The sequence below is a fragment of the Solanum dulcamara genome, chromosome 6 (genome assembly GCF_947179165.1).
Source record: "Solanum dulcamara chromosome 6, daSolDulc1.2, whole genome shotgun sequence".
NCBI classification, from domain to species: Eukaryota; Viridiplantae; Streptophyta; class Magnoliopsida; order Solanales; family Solanaceae; genus Solanum; species Solanum dulcamara.
Window position 1 is genome coordinate 57942 of NC_077242.1, and position 24422 is coordinate 82363.

The 24422-nt window shown below is 36.6% G+C and overlaps 1 protein-coding gene across 1 annotated transcript; it reads left to right on the plus strand.

Annotated features, from left to right (window-relative positions):
- On the plus strand, positions 1-24211 carry LOC129891138 (proteasome activator subunit 4). Its single transcript, XM_055966396.1, has 35 exons — positions 1-284; positions 3242-3344; positions 3431-3543; positions 4653-4775; positions 6283-6384; positions 6471-6636; positions 6856-6972; positions 7055-7122; positions 7212-7313; positions 7399-7615; positions 7763-7996; positions 8076-8203; positions 8307-8424; positions 8510-8728; positions 8816-8971; positions 10352-10428; positions 10562-10770; positions 11430-11646; positions 11733-11812; positions 11899-12016; positions 12099-12269; positions 12911-13079; positions 13157-13200; positions 13293-13335; positions 13424-13566; positions 14562-14656; positions 15139-16034; positions 17007-17288; positions 17366-17461; positions 18949-19127; positions 19401-19482; positions 21047-21171; positions 21391-21483; positions 23238-23391; positions 23903-24211. Exons 1-35 carry the CDS (start codon positions 124-126, stop codon positions 23942-23944), a joined length of 5442 nt encoding a protein of 1813 aa, XP_055822371.1. The 5' UTR covers positions 1-123; the 3' UTR covers positions 23945-24211.
- The last annotated feature ends 211 nt before the right edge of the window (positions 24212-24422 follow it).

Sequence of the window (24422 nt, forward strand, 5' to 3'; positions counted from 1 at the left end):
GTCTTGGGAAGAAAGAAAGGAAGACTCTCCCTTGCTATAAATATCCCCCGCTGAAGAAGAGGGGTTTTTCACATTTTCTATTTCTCCATTGTTTAGAGAATTCAGTTCAATTCTCAGATAGAAATGCACTTGTATAACGCTTGGTTGCCACCGCCGGTGGCAGAAGAAACGAACAAGGAGAAACAATCTTTTGCCAAAGTACTGAAATCAGTTAAAGAATCGTACAAGTCGGATGATCCCGATTCAGTTTATGCTACCCTCAAATGGGTTTCCGTTATTGACCTGTAAGTTTCAATCTTTCACTCCTAGTTTTTACGTAATTACTTGTGTGTATGCTGAATTCCTTTGCTCGTTGACTTTGATCAGTCACTTACAAGTCCAATTTTTGATTTTGGCATGATGGGGTTGCTGTTACTTTCACTTCTTTAGTGTGGGGTTGTGTGAATTGTACTGCTTGTTTGGTTTCCTAGTCTGCTGTTTTTGAATTTCTTGAGTTTAAGTGAACTGATTGGTTTGTTAATGGAAATGAAAAGAGTAATAAACAGGAAAAGGGAACAGTTTCATCGCGTAGACCCAATTGCTATTACAATCAAGTATATAAGCTCCTCCTCCTCATCTTTATGAGCCTTCTAACAAGCTAATAACAATATGAACAGCTTATCAGGACTCAAATGGACTAATAGATAATACTTAACTACTCTCATTTCATATTATAATGGTTAATAGCTACGTACAACCTAAAATGCTTGAATTACAATCGCTGGATGCTACATTTGGGAAATTTCCCTCGAAACATTGGATTTCTAGTCCCCAAAACTTGGAAATTGTGACTTAACAAATTGTAGTCTTCCCATTTAGCTCCTTCAGGAGATAGATTGGCTCATTGCATCAGAATTTGCACATCAACAACATTCCCATGCTTCGTAATTCTTCTGTCCAAAATAGCTACAGTTTCATTGAGCAACTTACCATCTTCAATAGTTAAAGATGGATCTACAGAGGGCACCACAACATTCCCAAACCTTTTGAGTTGAGACTTATGGAAAACAAAAATGGATTTGAGTGAGAGGGTAACTGCAACTCATTTGTACAAGACAAATCATCCTTAGTATCTTGTAGGGATCATTGTATTTTGCAGCTAGTTTCAAACTCTTTTTGACAACTACAGATGATTGTCTATGGGGTTGGAGTTTGACCCTATGTCCAACCTAAAGTTCACTTTCAGGGTTGTAAGCACCAATAGAGGTCTTCATCATGTTCTGAGCTTTCCTCACACAGTGTTTGATCCTATCTCCAACCTAAAGTTCCCTTTCAGACCCGTGAGCACCAACAAAGGTCTTCATCATGTTCTGAGCTTTTCTCAAACGGTGTTGCAAGTGACTGGCTGAGACCTGCCTCTTCTTCACAAGCTCCTGTACTGCACCTACTTTGGACTGATGGAGCAGGTTAAATGTGAACTGGGGTTGTTTGTAACTATAGAAAGCTTCGAATGGGATCATTTGTGATGCATTATGGAAGTGGTAACTGGTAAAACACAACATATAATATATCTCACTTAAATGTGGATTTTGAATCATTATTTGAACTCTCAACACCTTAAACTTCTCTTGGTAAGCTTGCACAATGCCCTCCATTGTTTGAGTTTGCTGAACTTATCTACTATAACAATGCATTTTTGTTACCATGAGATATATTGGCAGCCGCCATATTTGATTGGGCTGAAATTTGGAAGGCGCGCACGGGACAATATGAATCATTTGAAAAACAAACGTATAGGTTCTATACCAACAAGATCTCTTATCCCAGCATCCGTTCATTTCACACCAACTAAAGGGAACTTAATCATCAAGTTAGAGTTGTATAAAGCCCTAATGTAACTGAACGAAGTAGAAAACCCGTTATAGAGCAAAAACTTTCTGTGTCTAAGAAGAAAAGCAAGATCGAGTGTCCCATGATGCCTGACCCATATGATAAATCATATAGGTCTTAAAATTTTTGACTGATATACATTGAAATGTAGATCACCTTTTGAGCTGCATGTACTTGGTAAATTTCAAAGTGCCTATCACATCTTCTCAATCAAACCCTTTGGATTGAATTTATTGAATTCAGGGAATCGAGTTTAGCACTATCGCCATTGAAAAGTTTATTAAAGTATCAAAAAGGAATATTGGGTATAGGCGCTGGTATTGGAACTGAGGTTGCGACTGAAAGTGTAGAGTTGAGAAATTAGGTTGTGGAAAAGGTATAGTAGGTGTTTGTGAATTACCCCTTGGGGTTAAATGGATGCAGGAACTGTTGGAAGTACCACTCTTTTACTAGTTGAGGAGACTCGTGTGCCTTAGAACAGTAGAATAGACAGACATAGGACCAAAATGTTAGAGGAACTAAAGGAGGTGTTACCTTGCAACATTACAGCTGCGTATGACCTTGAGGCATCATCCAATGAATTTCTGTGATCTCTTTTGCAGTCACTTGAAATTCGGGATTCTCATACTAAGGCTTCTCCAATCTCTCTGACCTCTGAACCTGGGAGAGTTGTGCCTCCACCTTCCTCTGTCCTTCATCCAAACTTAGTCTAGCAGAGAGTCCGGAAGGAATTGATGGGTCTGATACCAACTGTTACGCTAACTAGGATTAGTGTAACTAACCAGAAGTGGAATTGACAGAATAATAAACAGGGAAGAAGAGAAATAAAGTGAAGGAACCAATGTCATTACATAAACCCAATTTCTATTACAATCATGTATAAGACCTCACTGAGCTTGTGAACCTTTTACAAACTGATAACACTTTGGACGTCTCACCAGGACTCAAATGGACTAAGTAGATAATTGTGGGCTAAGTGTAATAGTAGAAAATACATAACTAATCTCATTTTATATTTTAACTGTCAATGGCTATGTGCAACCTAGAATGCCTGAGGTACCATCTCCGGGTTCTACATGGTTTTACTCCCTGGTTTGCACTCTCTTTCACTTTTTTAGTCTGGGTTCTTTGAATTTCTTGAATTCAAGTAACATGATTAATTGTACTGTTTTATTTGACTACAGAATCAAAAAACCATGCTAATCCTGATACAAGATGGCACAACTTAAGAAAAAAATATCTTGATTTAGAAAAAACTTGTTATTCCTGACTAAAGAAAAACTTATCTCTTGAAACCTGTGCAAACTGAACACAAATAGAACACGGACTTGTTGAATTATATAAACCTATTTACTAATGGACTTACCTGCAGCTTCATAAAAGCAAAAAGTGAACTATCTCTGGAGGATGTTACAGAAGTAGTTGAAGTTGGATTGGAATTGTTCCGTATATCAGAAAATAAACTTTATGCTCAGGTAATTTCTTCAGAAAGATACATATTCGTGCATATCCTTTTTGATGGCTGTCTATCGACGTAGTTAAGGTCATTTGCTCTCATCAGGTTAGATGGGGAAATATCTTGGTAAAGCTACTGAATAAATACCGGAAAAAGTTGTCCTTGGAAGTTCAATGGCGCCCTTTATATGATACTCTGATTCACACACATTTCACAAGGCAAGTTCCCTACTTTTCTTTTATTTGTAACCTTTTGTTCCTTAATTAGCTTGCTTTTTATTGCCTTTTCTGTATGGACGTTGTACTTAATTCATTTGTCGTCTTGTTACCGTTCTCAAAAATTAATTAATTTATCAGTTTCAAAAAAATAAATAAAAATTAATTCATTTGTGGTCACAACTTAAGACACCTGGATTTTATATCAGATAAAAACTTCTTGCCTGAACCTAAATCTGAATGCCTTTGCAGCTAATATGCGATATACCCTCTTGAGGTTTGTGAAACCTAATAGTTGCTGGTCAATAGCTTAGGAGTATGGTCTCCTTTCATGGCTTTGAAAACTTCATCAGGGCACACACTCATTTGCTGTTTAATTGGTGTGATGTAAAAGTGATAAGAGCCTTGAATTATTCCTCAATCTTGTATTCAAGATGAGTAAATTTGCAAATAGTTGAGGGTACTTTACAAAATTCTCCAAATGGAGTTTGAAGATTCATCTCTTATTCTCATCTTTCTTAACTCATAGTGGGTGCCTCATGTTTCCATAGATTATTGATGGGAGGGTAATTCAAATAAGGAATGATCCTTTTTGATGGTCTTTGTCAATGCGTCACTCACAATTTAATGAATGTAAGATGTTAGTAGTTAATCTGGATGGGAAGTAAAAATATGACTATGATCCTTTTTGATGATCTTTGTCAATGCGTCACTCACAATTTAATGAATGTAAGATGTTATTAGTTAATCTGGATGGGAAGTAAAAATATGACAATCAGCAGCAATATTAGAAATGTAAGAAGTTTCCAAAAAGTGGTGTTATCAATCCATTCTGAAGTTTGATGTTTATATGCATAATATCTTATAAATCTGACTGCTCACGTACTACATATTTCTGTCTTTTTGGAGGTTAGAGTTGATACATGTTTCTTTTTTGTTATTACTTTTCTACACAAACTAATGGGATCTGTACTTTAATCAGTTTATTACAAATCTAAATCTCATTGTCAGATACTTAATATGTATATTTTGTATCATTAAAATTTAACCCAGCAACTGTTCTTTTTAATACACTTATATGCTGATTTGTTGAACTACTTTATTTGCTAAAGGAATACAGGCCCAGAAGGGTGGAGAATAAGACAGCGACATTTTGAGACCGTTACTTCTCTTGTTCGATCCTGCCGGAGGTTTTTCCCTCCAGGCTCTGCATTAGAGATATGGTCCGAGTTCGGGTAAGATTTTACTTCCTGGGATTAGGCTCTGGGAGTGCTAAAATTGACAGTAATTTGGTGTGTTTGTTGTACTTCTTTCCTTGGGATCATTGAAAACGAGAATCTCTTAAAAGAGAAGCTAATGTTTCTCTTAGCTTGGAGTATGTAGTGATCTAAGTTCAGAACATACTAGTTCATTTATGCAGACATATATATTACTCTAGGCCCATGTGGTAATTATGGGTGGTGGAGAACTTTTGATTAGTGCATTTTTTGTTGTATGTACGATACTTTTCCCTTGGCATGCTCTTATTCAAGTGAAGACTGGTGGATTTGGAATCCTTTAAGATAATTGGAGAACTTGTCTGACCTTATGTGATGGTCAGATTCAGGTGATTTATTAAAATCAGAATTTTGCGCTTTGCACAATTAACGCACTATGATTTATTGTACTCTGATTTATGTTATTTATGTTATGTATGTTATGTTATCTTATGTTATTTATGGTATTTATGCTATTATTGGACGATATCTACTGTTTTTTTTGGTGCTTTGACTATACTATTGTTTGGAACTCTTTCGTTATCTACTTTCCTACCATTAATATTCTTGTCTGATCTTTTTTCCTATGCTTCTATTGAGCCGAGGGTCTTTCGGAAACAGCCGTCCTACATTGGTAGGAGTCAGGTCTGCGTACACTTTACCCTCCCCAGACCCCACGATGTGGGATTTCACTGGGTTGTTGTTGTTGTTGTTGTTGTTGCGCTTTGCACAATCTGCAGTATCATGGTGAACTCTTTTTGGTTATAAAAAGATTAATGTGGTATTTAGAGGGGTTTATCTTATTGAAATTGGACTACGCACCCAAGGGTATGGCCTAGTGGTCACTGAAGTGGTTGAGAGCCATGAGGTTAGGTTCGAATCCCAACAAAGACAAAAACACTAGGTTATTCTTCCCATCTGTCCTAGCCTTGGTAGACGGAGTTACCTGATACCTGGTGTGGGTGGGAGGTGGCAGGTATTCTGTGGAATTAGTCGAGGTTCGTGTTATAAAAATAAAATACAATAAAATAAAAAAGTATAAAAAGTTGGACTACTCTGTGTTTACACTTTTGGGGGCTTGAATCTCCTTTGGGATTATGAATTAATAGGTAGGACTTTACTTGCACTTCGAAGCTGTTAAGTCTCACATTGATTGAGGGAATGAGTTGTAGTCTCCTTATATGGTCTTAGACAATTTTTCTCTTATGAGCTAGTTTTTGGGATTAGGCGCCGGTCCATTTCTTCACATGGTATCAGAGCCAAGATCCATCAACCATTATTGTTGTGTTTCTCAATGTTGGGCCCCACACTATGTTATCCACGGTCTAGTTCCAGTCCTACACATGTGCGGAGTGTTAAGTCCCACATTCATTGAGGGACTGGATTGTGGTTTCCTTGTATGGATAACTCTCCTCTCATGAGGTAATTTTTAGGGTTGAATTTGGCTTGTTTAGGTCCTCATTCATTAATGGAAAGCATTTTGCAGATCTTTGCTTGAAAATACATGGCACAATTCATCCTTTGAGGGTGCTGGTTTTGTAAGACTGTTCCTTCCTACCAATAGAGACAACCAGGATTTCTTTTCTCAGTAAGGACGATCAACTTCTTCTGAAGATCTTTTCACTTTCATCTCACTACATGAGTAAACTGATTTTCTTTTTGGTTTTATGACAGCACATGGATTGTTACGTGTTTAGTCCACTGGGATTCCGTACCAAATTCCCAGTTCTGGAACAGCCAGTGGGCCTCTGTTACAGCTCGTGTGATAAAGAACTATAGCTTCATTGACTGGGAACATTTCTTCCCAGTTATTTTCAATAAATACTTGAATATGTTTGAGGTAGGTTATGTACTTATATTGCATAGACTTTATCTTTGTTGCTTGAAGAGATTTTCTTAGCAAATGAGCATGTGCAAACAAGTTTGTCTTATTACTATGCTTTGTATAGAAGATCATATTCCATCATATTTGTATATTGAAAGGTTCCTTATCTTAGGAAAAGAGGAACTCATTGCCCTCCTGTTTCTCCCGTAATATTTTTTTCATCTTTGTTCGCAGGTTCCCGTTGCAAATGGCAGTGGGTCAAATCCATTCTCTGTGGATGTCCCCAGAAACACAAGATTCTTATTCTCAAATAGAACAATCACTCCATCAAAAGCCATTGCTAAATCTATAGTAAGCACACTTGTTTAAGTGATCATAAGAATACATCTGCATGTTCCCAAAATGACCTCTGTTTTTGTCGATGCAAATGCAGGTTTATCTACTAAAACCTGGTGGTTCTGCCCAAGAACATTTGGAGAAATTGGTCAACCTCTTGGAACAGTTTGTTTTCTAGACGGATTTTATATCACCTTACTCTCACAAATTTTGCCTTGTAAAATTTTGTAAACCATCTCTTTTTGTTGTTTTAGGTATTACCATCCTTCTAATGGTGGTCGCTGGACTTATTCCTTAGAGCGATTCTTGTTCCACTTAGTAAATATATTTCAGAAACGATTGCAAAATGAGCAACAGTAAGAATTTTTAATCTATCATAGTAATTCTAGATACTATATGGGAATATGTAGCCTCTGTCTGACCGTGAGACTGTGGGCTCAGGAGAAAAGATGATGGCGAGCAGTCTGAAATCTTCCTAGGGCAATCAGAGAGGGTTGCTTTTGTGAATTCTATTCTCAAGCTAATTGATCGTGGACAGTATAGCAAAAATGAACACCTTTCTGAAACAGTTGCAGCTGCCACTTCTATCCTTTCATATGTTGAACCATCTCTGGTTCTTCCCTTTCTATCATCTCGCTTTCGTATGGCCTTAGAGACGGTGAGTTTGTTTAAGAATGAATCTTGGCAATTTGGATTTACACTCCTTTTGAACTGTTTCAAATAAATAGCTCCTGCTTGGCTGAAGAGTTAATATTGTTTGAGTTAGATTGATGATTTTACTCCCTTATTACAATTTTCTGAATAGATGACAGCCACTCACCAGTTGAAAAGTGCTGTGACGTCTGTAGCATATGCTGGTCGATCTCTTCTCCTGACTACCTTGTCAGCTTCATCCATGGCTGTGGACGTTGTTGATCCTTCTGATTCACTTGTTGACCTGATGATGATTTCCTTGTCTAATGCATTGCTTGGGATGGATGCCAATGACCCACCTAAAACCTTAGCAACAATGCAACTAATTGGCTCCTTGTTCTCCAATGTATGTACCAATTTTAGAAGTTCTTCCTAGTTATGTCTTGATCCACAAAAGGATTATGCTTATTTGTCTTACCTTGCAGATGGCTATACTGGAAGAGACTATGGACCAGTCCTCACTCATGCCGGGATTTCACTTTTCAGAATGGCTTGACGAGTTCTTGTTCCGCTTATTTTCGTTACTTCAGAATTTGGAAGCTAACAGTGTTGTGTAAGTATCACTAGTTAGATTCTTTTTGGGTCATAATTTCCATTTTTAATGGTACAAACTTGAGCACAAGTAAATGAAGTCAATTGGATAACTACTGCTTCAGGAATGAAGGTCTTCATTCGCCAGCAACTTCAGGAACTTTCCTGGTAGAAGATGGTCCATTTTATTTTTGCATGCTGGAAATCTTGCTTGGGAGGCTTTCAGAATCACTATACAAGAAGGTATCTTTTTCTGGATTTCTAAATGATTGTGATAGTTCTGAGATTTACGATTTCTATTGATGTAAACTTCTATTTTACTGAGCAGGCTCTTAAAAAAATTTCCAAGTTTGTCACAACAAATATTCTTCCTGGGGCTATTGCAGAGGTTGGACTGCTTTGCTGTGCCTGTGTTCACTCTAACCCCGACGAGGCAATGTCTCAGCTTATCAAACCCCTGTTGGAGTCTGCTCTATCATCCTTAAAAGGAACGCCTGTTACAGGATTTGGTGGAAGAGGAGCTTTTAAAACTTCTGAAGCAAGCAAGGTTCTCTTCTTTAACTAATGATTATTGTAACATGCTTCAGGATTCCACTTACGGTCTGCATTGATTTCTCATTTTTCAATTCTCCAGGCAAAGCCAATGGTCTCTCCCGCTCTTGAAACTGCAATTGAATATCATTTGAAAGTTTTATCTATTGCAATTAGCTATGGAGGTCCATCACTTCTTCATTACAAAGATGAATTCAAGGAAGCTATTTTTGATGCCTTCGATTCGCCATCTTGGAAGGTTTTTTTCCAACTATATATCCTTTTTTGATGATTACCTTTTTATTGTTATAAACCCTTGATTGTACCCACATTAATCAAATATTTAGGTTGCTGTCTCATTATACAGTGTTGGACAATCCTCACCTCTTGGGTTGAGTTACGCATAAGGTCCACTTTTGTACCACGATATCAAGACTAGACCCATTTTTATTCTTGGTTTTCCAATGTTGGACCCTTATATTATGTTGCTTCCATGCTCCAGAAGTCCAAACATGAGCATGTAGTGCTTGCGTTCAGGTCTTAGAGTCCAATACTATCAAGTATATAAGGTTGTTAACAATCCTCACCTCATGAGCCAATTTTTGTGCTTGATTAAGCTACAAGTCAATATTTTTGACAATAATTATCCCCGAAAAAGGTAATAAACCCTTAATCATTTCATTTCATTTGCAGTAGTGTGGGTTCCACCTGTCTTGGAAGTAGACACTTCTCAACTTTTGTCCGTCATGAACTGTTTGATTGTCTTCTATACTAGCCTAGTCCACTGGGTGGATTCTTGTCTAACTTCCTCGCTCTTGTGGACTGTATATTCACTTTTTTTTTCCAGTGGAATTATAAGGTTGTACACTTGAAACATAAGTAACATTGCGGTAACCCGGTCACGTAAGTAATCATGATTCCAGTAACCCCTCATGTTCCATTCTCCAAATAAATGATCCTATTAGGAATAGCAGCCTCCCATCTGTTGAAACCCAAGATACTTGCAAAGATCCCGGGGAGCACTACCTATTGCCCAGCTGTGTGGTTTGGTGATCAAATGTTTTCCAAGTCCTGATATCAAATTTATTAGGGAAAAGAGGATGATCGCTATATATATGCCTAGTCTCAAAAAAAAAAGAGCCAAAGGCTTAGCAATATCATCTCTTGATTGAGGATACATTGATTACATCTACATATTTGGAAACTCTTTCAAGCAAATACGCATTGCAAACATACAATGATTCGCAGGTAGAGGCATATGATTTTATTTTTTTTGCCTATTCGATTATTCCTTTATAAACATATTCAGTAAGGATCTCTCTGGTATATTCAAGTTACCTAACCTCTTGCCTCCACACCATGCATCCCATGAACAAAGATCTAAGAGAAAGTTTTTGCACACAATGTGGAAGCATATTAGCCTTTTAATTCTTCTTTCTCTCTCTCTCTCTCTCTCTCTTCCTGTTTTCACCTTTCACATGTTGCTCTTGGGTAGTAATAAACTAAGAATTATAGTTAACAGCATATATGTTTATTTATCGATCAGTTAGTCCTGGTAGACCATAGTTCATATGAAACTTTGAACCAAAGTATTTCCGGTTCTTCAACTTTATCTGATAAGTTTAGTTGTAAATGACAGGTTAATGGTGCTGGTGATCATCTCCTTCGATCTCTCCTTGGAAATCTTGTTCTTTACTATCCCATCAATCAGTACAAGTACGTGAAGCTTTAATCTGGTTAAGAATTTTATATATTCACCATTCAGTTTTTTTCTATTTTATTTTTGGTCAAAATATACGAGACAAGTGTTTTCTATAGATGACTTTTCATCACCACTTCCAAATACCAGGTGTGTTTTGCACCATGCTGCTGCCCCTGCACTGGAGGAATGGATCAGCACAAAAGATTTTACTGAAGATAAACCCTGGTTACCCCCTAAGTGGCATGTCCCTTGCTCTGAAGAAATTCATTTTGCAAATGAACTCTTGAAGCTGCATCTTGATTCTGCTTTAGATGACCTTTTGAAAATATGCAAATCCAAAATACATTCTGATCCAGGTAACTATTATTTTTTATTACAATTCTGATTATTGAAAGTGCAATCTGCCAATTGGATGAATCATACCACTTGTTATGATAGACTTTATGGAGATTCTCTATTCCTCTACTGAATGAAGGCATAGCATTTTGCTGAATGATACTTGCATAGATCATTAAGCTTGGAACGAGTTCTTAAATTTATTACCGGAAGATCCAAACTTGTTAGGTATTGGTTTCAATATGAAGTTGGGGTCGGTTAGATGAATTCTCTATATCCATTTTGCTCTATTCAAACCCAACACATGTATCATTTGTTTAGAAAAAGATATAATGCATGCATAAAAAAAGAAGAAAAAAGAATAGTTCAGAGTTGTCTAACTAAATTGCATTAGACTTTTTTTGTTTCTGGTGTAAACAAATATATTTAGAGGATACTGACTCAATTAGACATCCTAGGATCTTGTTAGTAATTGAGTCAGCTCTCTGTTTTTTTAATTATGCTGTAAATATGGTTTCAGTGCAACCCATGTACCGACTTGTCAATGTGTACACAAATGTTACCTTCTCAAAAAAAGAAGAAGAGTTGTCTACCTTTTCTTTTTCCAGTTGAAAATATGTGCTGTTTATGTATCCTTTTCTGTAAGTTGACTTACTGTTCTTTTACTTTGTGATTGCAGGCATAGAGAAGGAACACTTGAAAGTGACCCTTCTACGTATTGATTCATCACTTCAAGGTGTTTTATCGTGTCTACCTGATTTCAGACCATCCTATAGGAACGGGATGGCTGAAGAGCAATCTGACATTCCTTTCGTAATTGCTGGAGCGACTGGTTCATGTGTTGGCACTATGGAATTGCGAGCAAAGGCTGCTGACATTATTCATGCAACCTGCCAGTATTCATCTTATCTCTTCAAAAATTTTCTTGCTTCTTCTTTCCCTGGGTTTCATGTGGTGAATTTGACCTCTATTGCTGTGACAGATACTTACTGGAGGAAAAATCAGATGATAGCATTCTATTGCTGCTTCTCATTCGTATAATTGACTCCTTGGGGAACTACGGTAGTTGAATTTTCTTTGCACAGTCTTCTTTTTCTTGTTATGGGTCTTCCATAACTTGCATCTTAAGTTATTGAGATGGTCAACAGGGAGTTCAGAATACGATGAGTGGTCAAATCACAGGCAGTCCTGGAAACTAGAATCCTCTTCCATAATAGAACCTCCAGTTAATTTTATTGTGTCATCTCATTCGAAAGGGAAAAAAAGGTATGCTATGCTTTTGTATGTAGGACTAACGGCCATATTGAATATGTTGTTTTCGGATTTGAAGATAATGCCAATTTCGCAGGCCTAGGTGGGCACTTATTGACAAAGCATACATGCATAGTACTTGGAGAGCCTCACAATCATCATATCATATCTTCCGGCTGAGTGCGAATGTATCTCCTTCAGAGCATATCATTCATTTGACGGATGATCTTCTTACTCTCTCCTTGCATAGTTATGAAACAGTCCGTGGGTAAGTTCTAATCTTTCACTCATAGTGTCTGAAAATATCAGTGGAATTTGGAAGAGTGTCTTTGATGAGATACTTGCAGATGTGTGATCATAGGTTCAAAGACATGAGTTATAGCGACATCTGTAACAATTTTGGTCAGGTCTGATAGTGTATGATTAACCTACCTGATATGGTTTAAAGAGAGTTTAGGTGGTATTTGCTTGACTTAATTTTTCATGATATCTATCCATGTGTCCTCTTTGCCTTAACTGAGTATTATAAATTCATTGAATTTTTTCATCAACGACTAGCAGCTTCACAAGTCGATCTATATTGGACGCACTTCCTGCCTTTAAACCTTTTGCTCATTCACTTAGTACCCATATATTGTATAAGTGCTAAAGCTAATATAATTCCATGCTATTTTATCCTGTTGTAGGAAAGTCATGGAAGTAGAATAATGATATCATCTTTGAGTGATTTAAGCAATACAATGAGGAGTACTAACTGTGGGCTTATCTCTCATGGTCATTGTCCTGTCATTCTTAATTTCTATTGGAAAGACCAATTTTATGTTGATTGCTAATGATTAGGTCCCATAACCAAGTTGCATCTTCTGGAAGATCTTTTGTATCTCATCTATCTACTCTCCATTTCCTCAGACTTGCTGGAAAATCTCTCTTGAAGATGATGAAGAGATGGCCCTCTACAATCTCAAAGTCTGTGCTCAGTCTCAGTCAGAACTTGAAAAATTCTAGCTCACCAGAATGTGCAGTCTTAGGTTCCTGTGCAGTCCTTGCAACACAAACTGTTCTTAAATGTTTAACAATGGTATTGATCTTCAGACTATATGCATTACTCTTTAAGAAGTGAGTACCTGACTCTGTTTTTACTCTTCATGAATCAAGGATTTGAAGGCACTTTCTTCCTTCCTGCTTGGAATTCTGTCAAGGTAAATTCTTATGCTTGCATCTGTTTAGCTTGTGATTCCTTATAGCACAATGTTGGTGTTGACTGTGTGTTACTGAATCTTTATTGCTCAAGCTCTCATCATGAAACACTAAAAGCTCAGAAAGCCATCAATGAGGTGAGATATACATTCAAAGTCGAGTCTTTTCATTTCTCTTTTCTATATTGACAAAAGAAAGTTGATTTTTTAATTGGATATCTGACAGCTTTTCATTAAGTACAACATTCATTTTTCTGGAGTATCCAGAAACATGTTTAAGGCATCAGGCAATTCAGAAGGAACAGATTTTGGAGTGTTGGTTTCTGAGATAGGTTCTTTGAGTTTTGAGAGCTCCAACTTGCACTGGCGGTAAGAAAGCTTTATGTAATGTCCTCCCTCCTCCCCCCCTCCCCCCCCAAATGCACACGCAGTTTCAGAGTTCCTCTAAGTTTATGTGTCTCAATTGGACCATCACACCTAGGAATGACAAGGGCTGGGTGTGGCAGGTCTTAACTTCCACCGCAACCACTTCACCGTACAAGCTTTTTGTATAGTGCAGGGTGTGGCAGGTTTCGACTTCCGCTGTAACAGTGTACACTACACCCCTCTTCACCGCACAACCTCTTTTCTCCCTGTAAAATCCCCACCCCACACTGCCTGCATGCTGCAACATTTTTCTGTTCGAGCATACCTATCTTGAACATTAAGAAAAGTTCAACATAATGCTTCAAGATTGTCAAAACATCAAGGAAATGAAAATAGATATCAAAGCCAATAATACCATTAAAAACCATTAATTTTTCATTGTGATCTAAAATGTAATCCTGTGAATGACGTTGCATCTAAACTTTATGTCGTCTTCTTAATATCTGCAGAACTCTAAGCTTTATATTAGCTTGTCGTTTTCTCTATCTTGTGAGAAATTGTATACTGATTTTGGGGAAAGAAAGAGTTGTGGGTGAGAGACTTCAATGAGAAGTTCAAACATGGATATTGCTGGAGGCTAATTACGGGCAGTGGGTGGTATTGCCAGCAATTAACTTTGGTTGCTGTTGTCATGAGAGACGAAGAGGTCTTTAGAGATGTAGAATCTCTATTTCAGCATTTGCCCACAATGCCACAACCAGCTCTGCCCCACAATTTTCTTACAACAACATACCCAGTGTAATCCCACAAGTGGGGCACCTCACAATTTTCTTAAAAAGAATATTCTCTCTCATGACCTGCCTCTACTTCCATCTCTAATTATAGATATGTAGATGATAGATTAACTGCAGGACTGGTTTTGTCTTCCTATTGTCAATAACACTCATTTTTCCTTCTATGCATAAATAAGAAATATTTTATTCCTCCATTTCTTTCAGGTACAATCTGATGGCTAATCGAGTACTGCTGCTGTTGGCTATGGCCTCTAGAAATGATCCTAACTCGTCCTCCAAAATTCTGAGTGAAACTGCTGGTTAGTTAAGTTTTTCCTTAGGTTTTCTTTGTTTTTTGCTTCAATACATTTCGTTAATTGGACATTTCTGCTAGTATTCTTTTTACCTTAATAGGCAAGAAATAGAAACTCCTAGTATTTTTTTTTGTTTTTTGGTGGTCACATTCTTCTCCTTGTGGTATTCTCGTTCTCTGAATATGATCAATCATAACAAGCACTCAAAATGATTGCTATCTCCAATAACGTACCATTGTAATCCCACCAGTGGGGTCTGAGGAGGGTCGTGTGGACGCAGACCTTACCCCCCTACATTGAGAGGTAGAGAGGCTGTTTCGATAGAACAAAAAAAATTCTTTTACTTGTTAAAAACAAGGGTAAAGAAAGCCTTAATTCACCTTTATTACTGTGTTTCTTTTGTGATCTAAAGTAAGCAGCATTATGTTTCATGTTTAAATTTATCTTCAGATTTTGAGAATTTCTCATCTTATGATTAATCTTGTCAGGTCACTTCTTACAGAGTTTAAAAAGCCAACTACCGCAGACAAGAATTTTGGCAATCTCAGCTCTAAATACTTTGCTGAAAGAATCACCTTACAAGCTCTCTGAGGACCGGCCCATTTGCTCTACTAACCGGCAGGATAAATCCAAGTCTTCTCTCGAAGAAGCTTTAAGTAATATATTCCAGGAAGAGGGTTTTTTCAATGAAACTCTGAATAGTCTTTCTCACGTTCATATAATTGACACTGATGGTGCTTCTTCTAAAAGAAATCATGGAACCTCTTCATTTCAGAGTGTGGCTGACAAATCCATTACTCGTTTTTATTTTGAATTTTCTTCATCATGGCCCCGTACTCCCAATTGGATATCTTTGTTTGGAAATGACACTTTCTACTCAAGCTTTGCCCGTATTTTCAAACGTCTAGTCCAGGAATGTGGTGCTCCAGTTATACTGGCACTAAAAGATGCATTAGCAGACTACATAAATGCAAAGGAGAGGACAAAGCAGTGTGTTGCTGCTGAAGCAGTGGCCGGTGTGCTACATTCTGATGTTTATGGTGTTTCAGAAGCATGGGATAGCTGGTTGATGACCCATCTTCAGAATATTATTCAAGCACAAACGGTTGAGTCCATACCTGAGTGGGCAGCTTGTATTCGTTATGCAGTTACTGGGAAAGGAAAGCATGGAACAAAAATTCCACTTTTGAGACAAAAGGTCATGGACTGTTTAATGAACCCCTTGCCTGAAACAGTTAGTACTACAGTAGTTGCCAAGCGATACATGTTTCTTTCAGCTGCACTAATAGAAGTTTCCCCACCAAAAATGCCAGTTACTGAACTAGCGCTTCACTATAAGCTTCTTGAAGAATTGCTTGGCAGTATGAGCCATTCATCTCCACAAGTGAGTGTTCAACATTTTGATTTTATGCTTGGGATCATAATCTATTATTTTCTGTCTACTGTGTAATTTTTCTGGTTATGTTAAGAATTGCTTGGTTACGTGAACCATTTGATATATGATTTGATTGCCAAAGGAAGCATAAGGATTATTTGTAGATCAACTCAAATTGCATACCTCTTTTGATGAGTTGCTTTGCTTGATAGATTCTTTCTTATTTGTAGATCAACTCAAATTGCATACCTCTTTTGATGAGTTGCTTTGCTTGATAGATTCTTTCTTTCCTTGCTCGACCCGTTTTAGTTTTATAAGTCTGGTTCTAAAGCTTTTTAGTCTCAGATTTTCCAGATTAATTGATTCAGCTCTGAACATCATTGTTGGGTCCCTTCTAAGATTTTTTAAAATGTATTTTTCAATAACCTTTTGGCACTTCTCATGGTTATTGCTCCACATCAGATCTTGATCCCATTGTTTTTGCGCTTCATCTCTTTGCATCTCGAAGGCATTATGACCCCCACGCACATTCTCTTTGACCATTCTTCTTTCCAAGTTGTACATACATTGAGGCTATATCTTTGAGCTGATCTCGACTTTCATAGTTTCATTATATTCCTTGTATTCTAAGTTGTTGAACTTTGAGTATCAAAAAAGTGATCTTTGACTACTGTTCACAAAAAAGATCTTTGACTGCAATTTTTGAATGTATCATTTGTTTTTTTGTTTTTGTTTAAGATAATGTCGTCATTTGTAAATGAGAATATTGTAAGTTATTGTTCTTCTCATCTAGTTTCTAACAAAAAGTTTATCTTCAAAAGACAAATTAATCTATGTTTAAGGCTGGAAATTGGTAAAATTTACAACGGACCACCCCAAAAAAAGGAATGAATCCTTTACTTTTTCATCAACCCCCTTCAAAGTCTTCTGTAGAGTTTGTTGTCTCTATAGTGACAGCTAATGAAATGATTTCTGGAACAGGTCAGGGAATCCATTGGTGTCACCCTCTGTGTTTTATGCTCAAACATTCGGCTTCAGGTGTCCTGTAATCAAGTTCATCCACATGAAGTAGGGACAAATAATGTGCACAGGAAAGCTGAAGCAGAGAATTGGGATCATTATCTAGTAGAACGTGCATCTGAGCTTGTGGTGAAGATACAAAGTTTTAGCCAGTCAGACACGCTGGATGTGCAAACGGACAGAATTTCTGACAATCGAGTATCAAGCGAACAGTCTCATGATGATGTTAAATGGATGGAGACGGTACAATAGCCAACTCATCTATTGGACTTTTTGCTCCTAACACCTTTTATTGATTGGCTTGTTTTGGTGATGTGCAGCTATTTCATTTCCTTATCTCATCTCTAAAGTCTGGAAGATCCTCAGTTCTGCTGGATGTTGTTGTTGGTCTTTTGTATCCTGTAATATCTTTACAGGTAAGTAAGTTGCAAAGTTGCATCTTTCCTGTTGCTTGTCTATTTTAATTGTTTTTGACATTTTGAATGGATTAAATTACTGTTTGAAGAACTTGCATATACACGCTTCCCCTCCATTTACTGATGAAAGTGGTAAAACTTGTAACTGACGTCTCTTGGAGAAAATAAATTTTGATTTTTGTTTTTTGTCAAAAATTGTGACCGAGATCTCTTAAAGAACAAACTTTTGACAAAATTGATAAGAAGCATCTTGTTTATCTCGTGGTCAAAAGGTTAGACTTTGATTTTTCTGTTTTTTCCTGATCTTTAACTGCTATTTCTTGCAGTTCCTCACATTTGACTGGTTGTTCTTCTCTTTTTACCAACTACATATTTATACTGTTGGAACTGGAAGTATGCCTTGCTTAGGTGACGAAGATGGAAAAAGCTATGAAGGCTGGATATTATTGGAAATAGATGATTGGAGTTGGTTGTTTCCATAGTTGAAAGATAAGAGGACCTTTTGTGAGCCAAATTAATAGGCTGAACACACTGACATATTACATGTTTTCTCTTCTTCTTCTTTTTCCTCCTCTCATCATTTGGCCTCTAAGATAGTTTTTCTCGAGTTACTGCTTTTTCTAGCTTGTTCAAGCTTTTCCAAATGAGTGTACTAAATGTTGAGACCTGAGAAAATAACTAAATATCTCCTCTCTGTAAGGGCTTAAGATTCTAGATGAGGTGACACCAATTAGGTTCGATTCTCATTCCTATTCGTCATCCTCACTTGCCTATAAGAGTTAAGCCTGCATACCAGTGGTATTGATGAAATCTTTTAAGAAATGAATCTCTGAACTTTAACAATATAGCTTTTAGGGAAGGTATAGTCACATGATTAATCAATATAAGAACTATTGCATTAAACTATTGTCACATAAACTTCTCCTTACCGAGTTTTGATTCTAATCTCTCTCCGAGTCTTTACCTAATTACCTTTTACTACCGACCTTCTCCCTTAGCTGACTGGAGCTATTGTATATCAACAAGAATGGATTAAATTGAAAAGACTCCTGTTGAAGACTTTCGTGTCTGGATTAAATTCTGACTGCAAGGCATCTCCATCGCCAATTTCCCATGGTTTTATGCTTGGTACACGATCCATGACCATTGAACTTGAATCCTGTACAAAGTAGGAGAATTGCGAGTCTCTGCTTCCTTCATGTTTTGGTGATATTTCTGTGTATATAATATCCCAGACCATGTCAAATCTGCATGTGTACTCTTAGTTCTTTTGTTCAGTTTTAGTCTTTGATATATAGCTACATACGAAGTAAATCCTAGTTGAAATGTTGTTCAAATGAATGATACTGAAAATTCAAATTCTTGACATTTTTGCAGCTGTTACACACGTGAAGAAATTGATACACTATATAAATTAATATATGCTCATTGGAGGTGTTTATAAGAGGAAGTGCATTTCTCTTTTGATACTGTTGGATTTCTTGTAGGAGACATCAAATAAGGATTTGTCAACACTGGCCAAAACAGCTTTTGAATTGCTAAAGTGGAGAGTTTATTCAGAGTCCCATTTGAGGAAAGTTGTACTCACCATTCTTTCTATAGCCAATGATGCCAATTGGCGCACAAGATCTATGACTCTGACCTATTTGCGGAGTTTCATGTATAGGTATGATCTTTCCATTTTGATCTTCATGCTCCTTTTCTCCTCCTTTGAGGAAAAAAAATCCTTAATTTGGTTCTTGAAGAGAAAATGAGGTACTTTGAAAGAAAAAAGTATTGTTATCATCACTTTTAATTGAATCATTATCATTTTGATCTCAAACTCAGTCTTCAGGTATAACTCATTGTCTTGTTACGGTGGTCTAGAATGGCTAAATAATGCAAAAATAAACTTGTAATATCCTGAAGAATTGAGTTGCTATCTTGTTGCATCATACAGGCACACTTTCGTCCTCTCTAAGGTGGACAAACAACAAATTTGGCAAACTGTTGAGAAGCTACTCTCAGATAATCAAGTTGAGGTAAGTTCACATAAATTTTAGCTGAAATATTTGAGGTATCAACTATGTAAATAATTAAAATGTCGTGGATTATCATATGATTTCTAGTCTTGGAGAAATAAGTAGATCTCTCTGATGCTTTTTGCTTGTTTTGTCCAATGGTTGATCTAGAACAAATACATTCTTGATTTCTCGAATCCCATACCCCTATAATAATGATGTAGTAAGGGGTGGACCCAAAGCAGAATTAACCGGTGGTGCTTGGTCGAAGCTCCATTAGGTAGCTTTTTTTTTGCTTTTTTAATTGGGATAATTATGCCACATGGCCATTCGGCAAAAATAATTACCAAAAAAATGGCCATTCGATGTATAAGTATGTATAGTCAGTGTATATTTCATGTATAGTCAAGCTATATTCAGTTTTTGAGTGTATCATAATGTATGTTCAGTGTATAGTTCATGTATAAGTAATGTAAATAAAACATGGCTATATTTGCAGTAAACTAATTAGTTTATTGTATATATTTGAAATTGTCCCTTTTTAATTTCCTAAACTTACTGGGTCATATTTGATTACATAGAATATGAAAGGCTAGGATAGAATACAATTTCCCCGTCTGTCCTATCATATGTTTGATGCAACAAAAGACAACTTTTTTTCAAAGATCGCTTCTGCTTCTCCTATGTCTTGTTCAATGCTATATGGTAGTATCAAATACATCCATTTTTCATATGGCCGTCCCTCTTCTATTGCCGTAGCCTGTAAGTGTGTCATGTGCTTAAAGCATCAGAGAGGATGAGACAGGATACTGTGTCATCAGGGAATGCAATACGGTATGATGATGATATAGGTAGTAGGTGTTATGTGTTTGATTATAGTCTTTTTTCAACCCTTTGTGTTCAGATCAAGTGAGATAATTATGCTTTAAAGTTACTTGGTGTCCGAAAGTTCTTTAGCTTGAACTTACAATTGATTATTGCACCCCCATTCCACTTAAGGCTTCATGTCCCACTACTAAGGTCTTGCATTTTAACTTATGAGTCAAAAGATAATGACATCTAGCAGGGTGAACAAGGATAAGCTCAATGAGTTGTTTGTCCAAGAGATTTCACCCGATGCACTACAAAATGGGATCAAGCTTAAGAAAAACCAGCCAGAGGTGTGTGAACTTAGCTGTCACACCAGACCAACTGTTACATTGTATAAGTGCCGGGAGCCACCATCTCTGGAACTGCCTTGGTGGTTCATGCTTGTGTCTAATTAGAACATCAGTACTTCAACCAGGAGGGAATATGATGTGACATCCCACATCAAATAAGAAACAGTTATTTAAGACATTCTTTCTGTTTGAAGAAGTTGACCTGCTTTACTTGCTTCGTTGTTTTCAAGATGAAATCTTAAAATGTTCGCAAGTGTTTAATGCATTCATTGGTATTTCCTAAGAAACAAGACAGATGCATTTCAAGTAGTCATGTTTTGTCCTTTTTATAATAAAAATAGCTTTAATTCTCTCTGAATTACTTAAATATGGAGATTATGTGATTTAAAGAAGTTCATTTGAATTCTTCTGAACATTTTTTCTAGGTAAGAGAGCATGCAGCAGCAGTTTTGGCTGGCCTAATGAAGGGTGGAGATGAAGATTTAGCCCAGGATTTCCGTCATAGAGCTTATACAGAAGCAAGTATCATTCAGAAGAAGAGAAAGCAAAGGTTCTTTTATTTTTTTAGTTTTACTCAATTTTGGCTAGTTGTTGTTACTATGCTTTTATTATTTGTTGGGTCATTACTGATGATCATCCTAGAGAGGTCACACCTATCTTTATATTCTAACACCATTCACCTGGGACGGTCTTATTACATTACTGATGATAAACTTAGAGAGATCAAGCCTGTCCTTATGATATTCTCAAAAAGAAATTGCTATTGCAGAAGCATGCGTTCTGGATTCTCTGTAGCATCCTTACATGGACAGATACTTGCTTTGGTGGCTTGTGTGCTATCAGTTCCTTATGATATTCCCAGGTATGTCCATTTTCTAATATTGTTTCATATATTCAAGATATATTTCACTATCAGTTCCTTATGATATTCCGAGGCATGCCAAATTCATATGTTCAAAGATATATTTGACCAAGTGTTATCTTAGGGAGGAGTTCCTGGAAGTAGCACTCCACAGCAGGAATGATAAACAACATTTTAACTTGTCACAAAAGATGAAGTAAAATAAAACAAAATGGAACTTAAATAGTATTTGAGATGATCCTGATGATTAGGGCCAGCAATATTATAAATTATTGAATTGATCAACTTATGCTGGTAAACTAATCAAGTATGTGTAGAGATCGTGCTTAGTGTTTTGAAATATTCTAGAAGACAGTTTCTTTCAAGCAGTCTTTACAGAAGTGCAGGATAATCGTGTTTATGGACTTCACATTCCTAAGTATGGGGTCATAATTGTCGGTAACAAGAGACGTTAAATTTTTTTCCCACATGGTATATTGCTTTAAATTTCCGTTGTATTACCTAATCAATCTTATTTTGTTATATCTACCTGAACGTAGATAGTAATTTTGTTAATACAAAAGAGTCAAGTTACTTGCCATGCATTACATTTTATTAGTCGAGTTTCATATGCCACTCAATGTATTGAATAGTAGCTGCTAGCTAGTGTCTTTCTTTTTCAATTTTTTGGTTTTAATTATATAACTAAGTTTTGTTAAAAGAAAATAAAATAAAATTATATAGCTAAATTTTTTTCTTTAATTTAGAGAATTAAAGGTTTTTATACTTGATGGAAATATTGTATTTGTCTCAAGTATTGTTTCCATGATTATGATAGTATTAAACAGTAAATAAATATGTTTGGTGGTTGTTTGGTTCATGGATTGATAATAACATAAGGATTATTATGCGGTGAAATAATAGAGACACTGTTATGCAGGGATTACCTGCTATAAGGGCATTTTTGACTTTAGATACTCTTATAAATATATTGCTAATACACTTGCTCCCTTCGGGGTGGCCCAGTGGTTTGGGCTTGGGACTTCCATGTTGGAGGTCTCAAGTTCGAAATTCCTTACTAGCGAAAGCAAGGGGTTTGCCTTCTGGGTTGAGCTTTTCGCACCGGGCTTGCCTAGTGCGGGTTACCTCTCTTGTGTGGTTTGCGAGCTATTGCACAGGAGCAGGGGTTTTACCCTGTGCACACCCAAAGGGTAGCGGCTACAGGTTTTCATTGTCATCAAAAAAAAAATCTATTGCTAATACACTTGTTCTTATTACCCATTATATCCCGCATTAAATAATACTCCTTCCATCCCATTTTGTGTGATGTTGTTTAGTTATGCATGAAATTTAATAAAGAAATGAAGAAAGACTTTTGAAACTTGTTGTTTAAAGGAAGCCTGAGATATTTGTGTGGCTACAAATCATCTCATTAAAAGAAATGTGTTATTTCACTTTTGGTGTAAAAAGGAATATGTAAATGAGGCGGAAGCTTTGCTAGAACTCATAGAGGCCCTCAAGGATTAGAAGAGGGCCAGGCCATATTTTGGTGTTTTTGCTCACTGTACAGAAATTCCAGCACGAACTTTATCTGTTTACAAATACAATTTTTACCTTTTCAAAATATTGATCTTTTGAAGTTAAATTTTTTCTTTATTTAGAATGATATCGCTATTCTTTTTGAGATGGTCCAAAGTAGTATACTATGAAACTAAGATATCTCCAGTCTTGAGAAATGTTTCTCACTAGTGACAAATTGCCAAATTTTATCGCAGTTGGTTGCCAGGACACGTCACACTATTGGCTCAATTTGTTTCTGAATCATCACCTGTAAAATCTACCGTGACAAAAGCTGTGGCAGAGTTTCGACGCACTCATGCGGACACATGGAACGTTCAGAAAGACTCCTTCACTGAAGAACAACTTGAGGTATGTTCACGCGTACATTTATTGTTATTTTGTACATTTAGCTGATGTAGGATCCTCTCCAATCTAATTCTTTAACCAAAATATTGACATACAAGTAGAGGCGAATTCAAAATTTAGATCCATGGCTATGACATAGTTGAGATCTTATGGCGTAGGGGACTCTATATTGGATTCCATCCAAAACTAGTTATTTGTTTAATGTGAAAAGGAAGTATTTTATTTTTTTTGAAATTCTATAAAAGACTTCAATTTTTTTATATCAAATCCTAAAAATAGACTCTATATTGGATTCCATCCAAAACTAGTTGTGTAATGTGAAAAGGAAGTTTTTTTTTTTTTCAAGTTCAATTTTTTAAATATCAAATCCTAGTTCCAGATGGGGATCAGATATTGGCAAAACGACCAGAAGATTGGAATAGTTCTTGAATAATTTTAAGCAAGCCACCTCTATAATTGATGTAATTAATAGGTGCTTTCTTAGCTGACAAGATCATTTGTGACTTCTTTGCAGGTCCTGGCTGATACATCATCATCCTCATCATACTTTGCCTGACATTCATGGTTTGCCTTACATGAGGAGATAGAATAAAGATAAAATGTTAAGAAGAATAGACATTCATTTTTTAAAGTTTTGACCATTGATGAAGTTTATCCCGTGATTATTCTCTCTTTTGATAATGATGACAATTTTTTGGCTCAGCCTATTTAGATATTCCAAAAAACTATTTTATCTAGTGGATTTGTGAGATATACAGATTATCTCTTCCGTAGAACACAATCTGAGTTGAAAATTATTGATACATTTCTGGTTTCTTTTTGATCCTCTGAATCCTAGTGGTTTTCAACATCAAGTTTCTTGTGCAACTGACCTTGCTGGTCTTCTGCATGCGCTTTGTTGTGGAACAGTGCCCCTCTGGGATCTTATAAGGCTTGTTGAGGATAGCAAGTCAGGCTCGTAACTACCCTTGATGTTCTCTAATGTTTCATTTTATCTTCATGTGTGACACTGGTAGTTGGCACGCCAAACCTTG

Coding starts and splice junctions, on each gene's coding strand:
- LOC129891138 (XM_055966396.1), top strand. CDS start 124: ATGCACTTGTATAACGCTTGGTTGCCACCGCCGGTGGCAGAAGAAACG. Junction 17,462..18,948: donor ATCCTGTAATATCTTTACAG/GTAAGTAAGTTG, acceptor GATTTCTTGTAG/GAGACATCAAATAAGGATTT. Junction 21,172..21,390: donor CAGAAGAAGAGAAAGCAAAG/GTTCTTTTATTT, acceptor TTGCTATTGCAG/AAGCATGCGTTCTGGATTCT.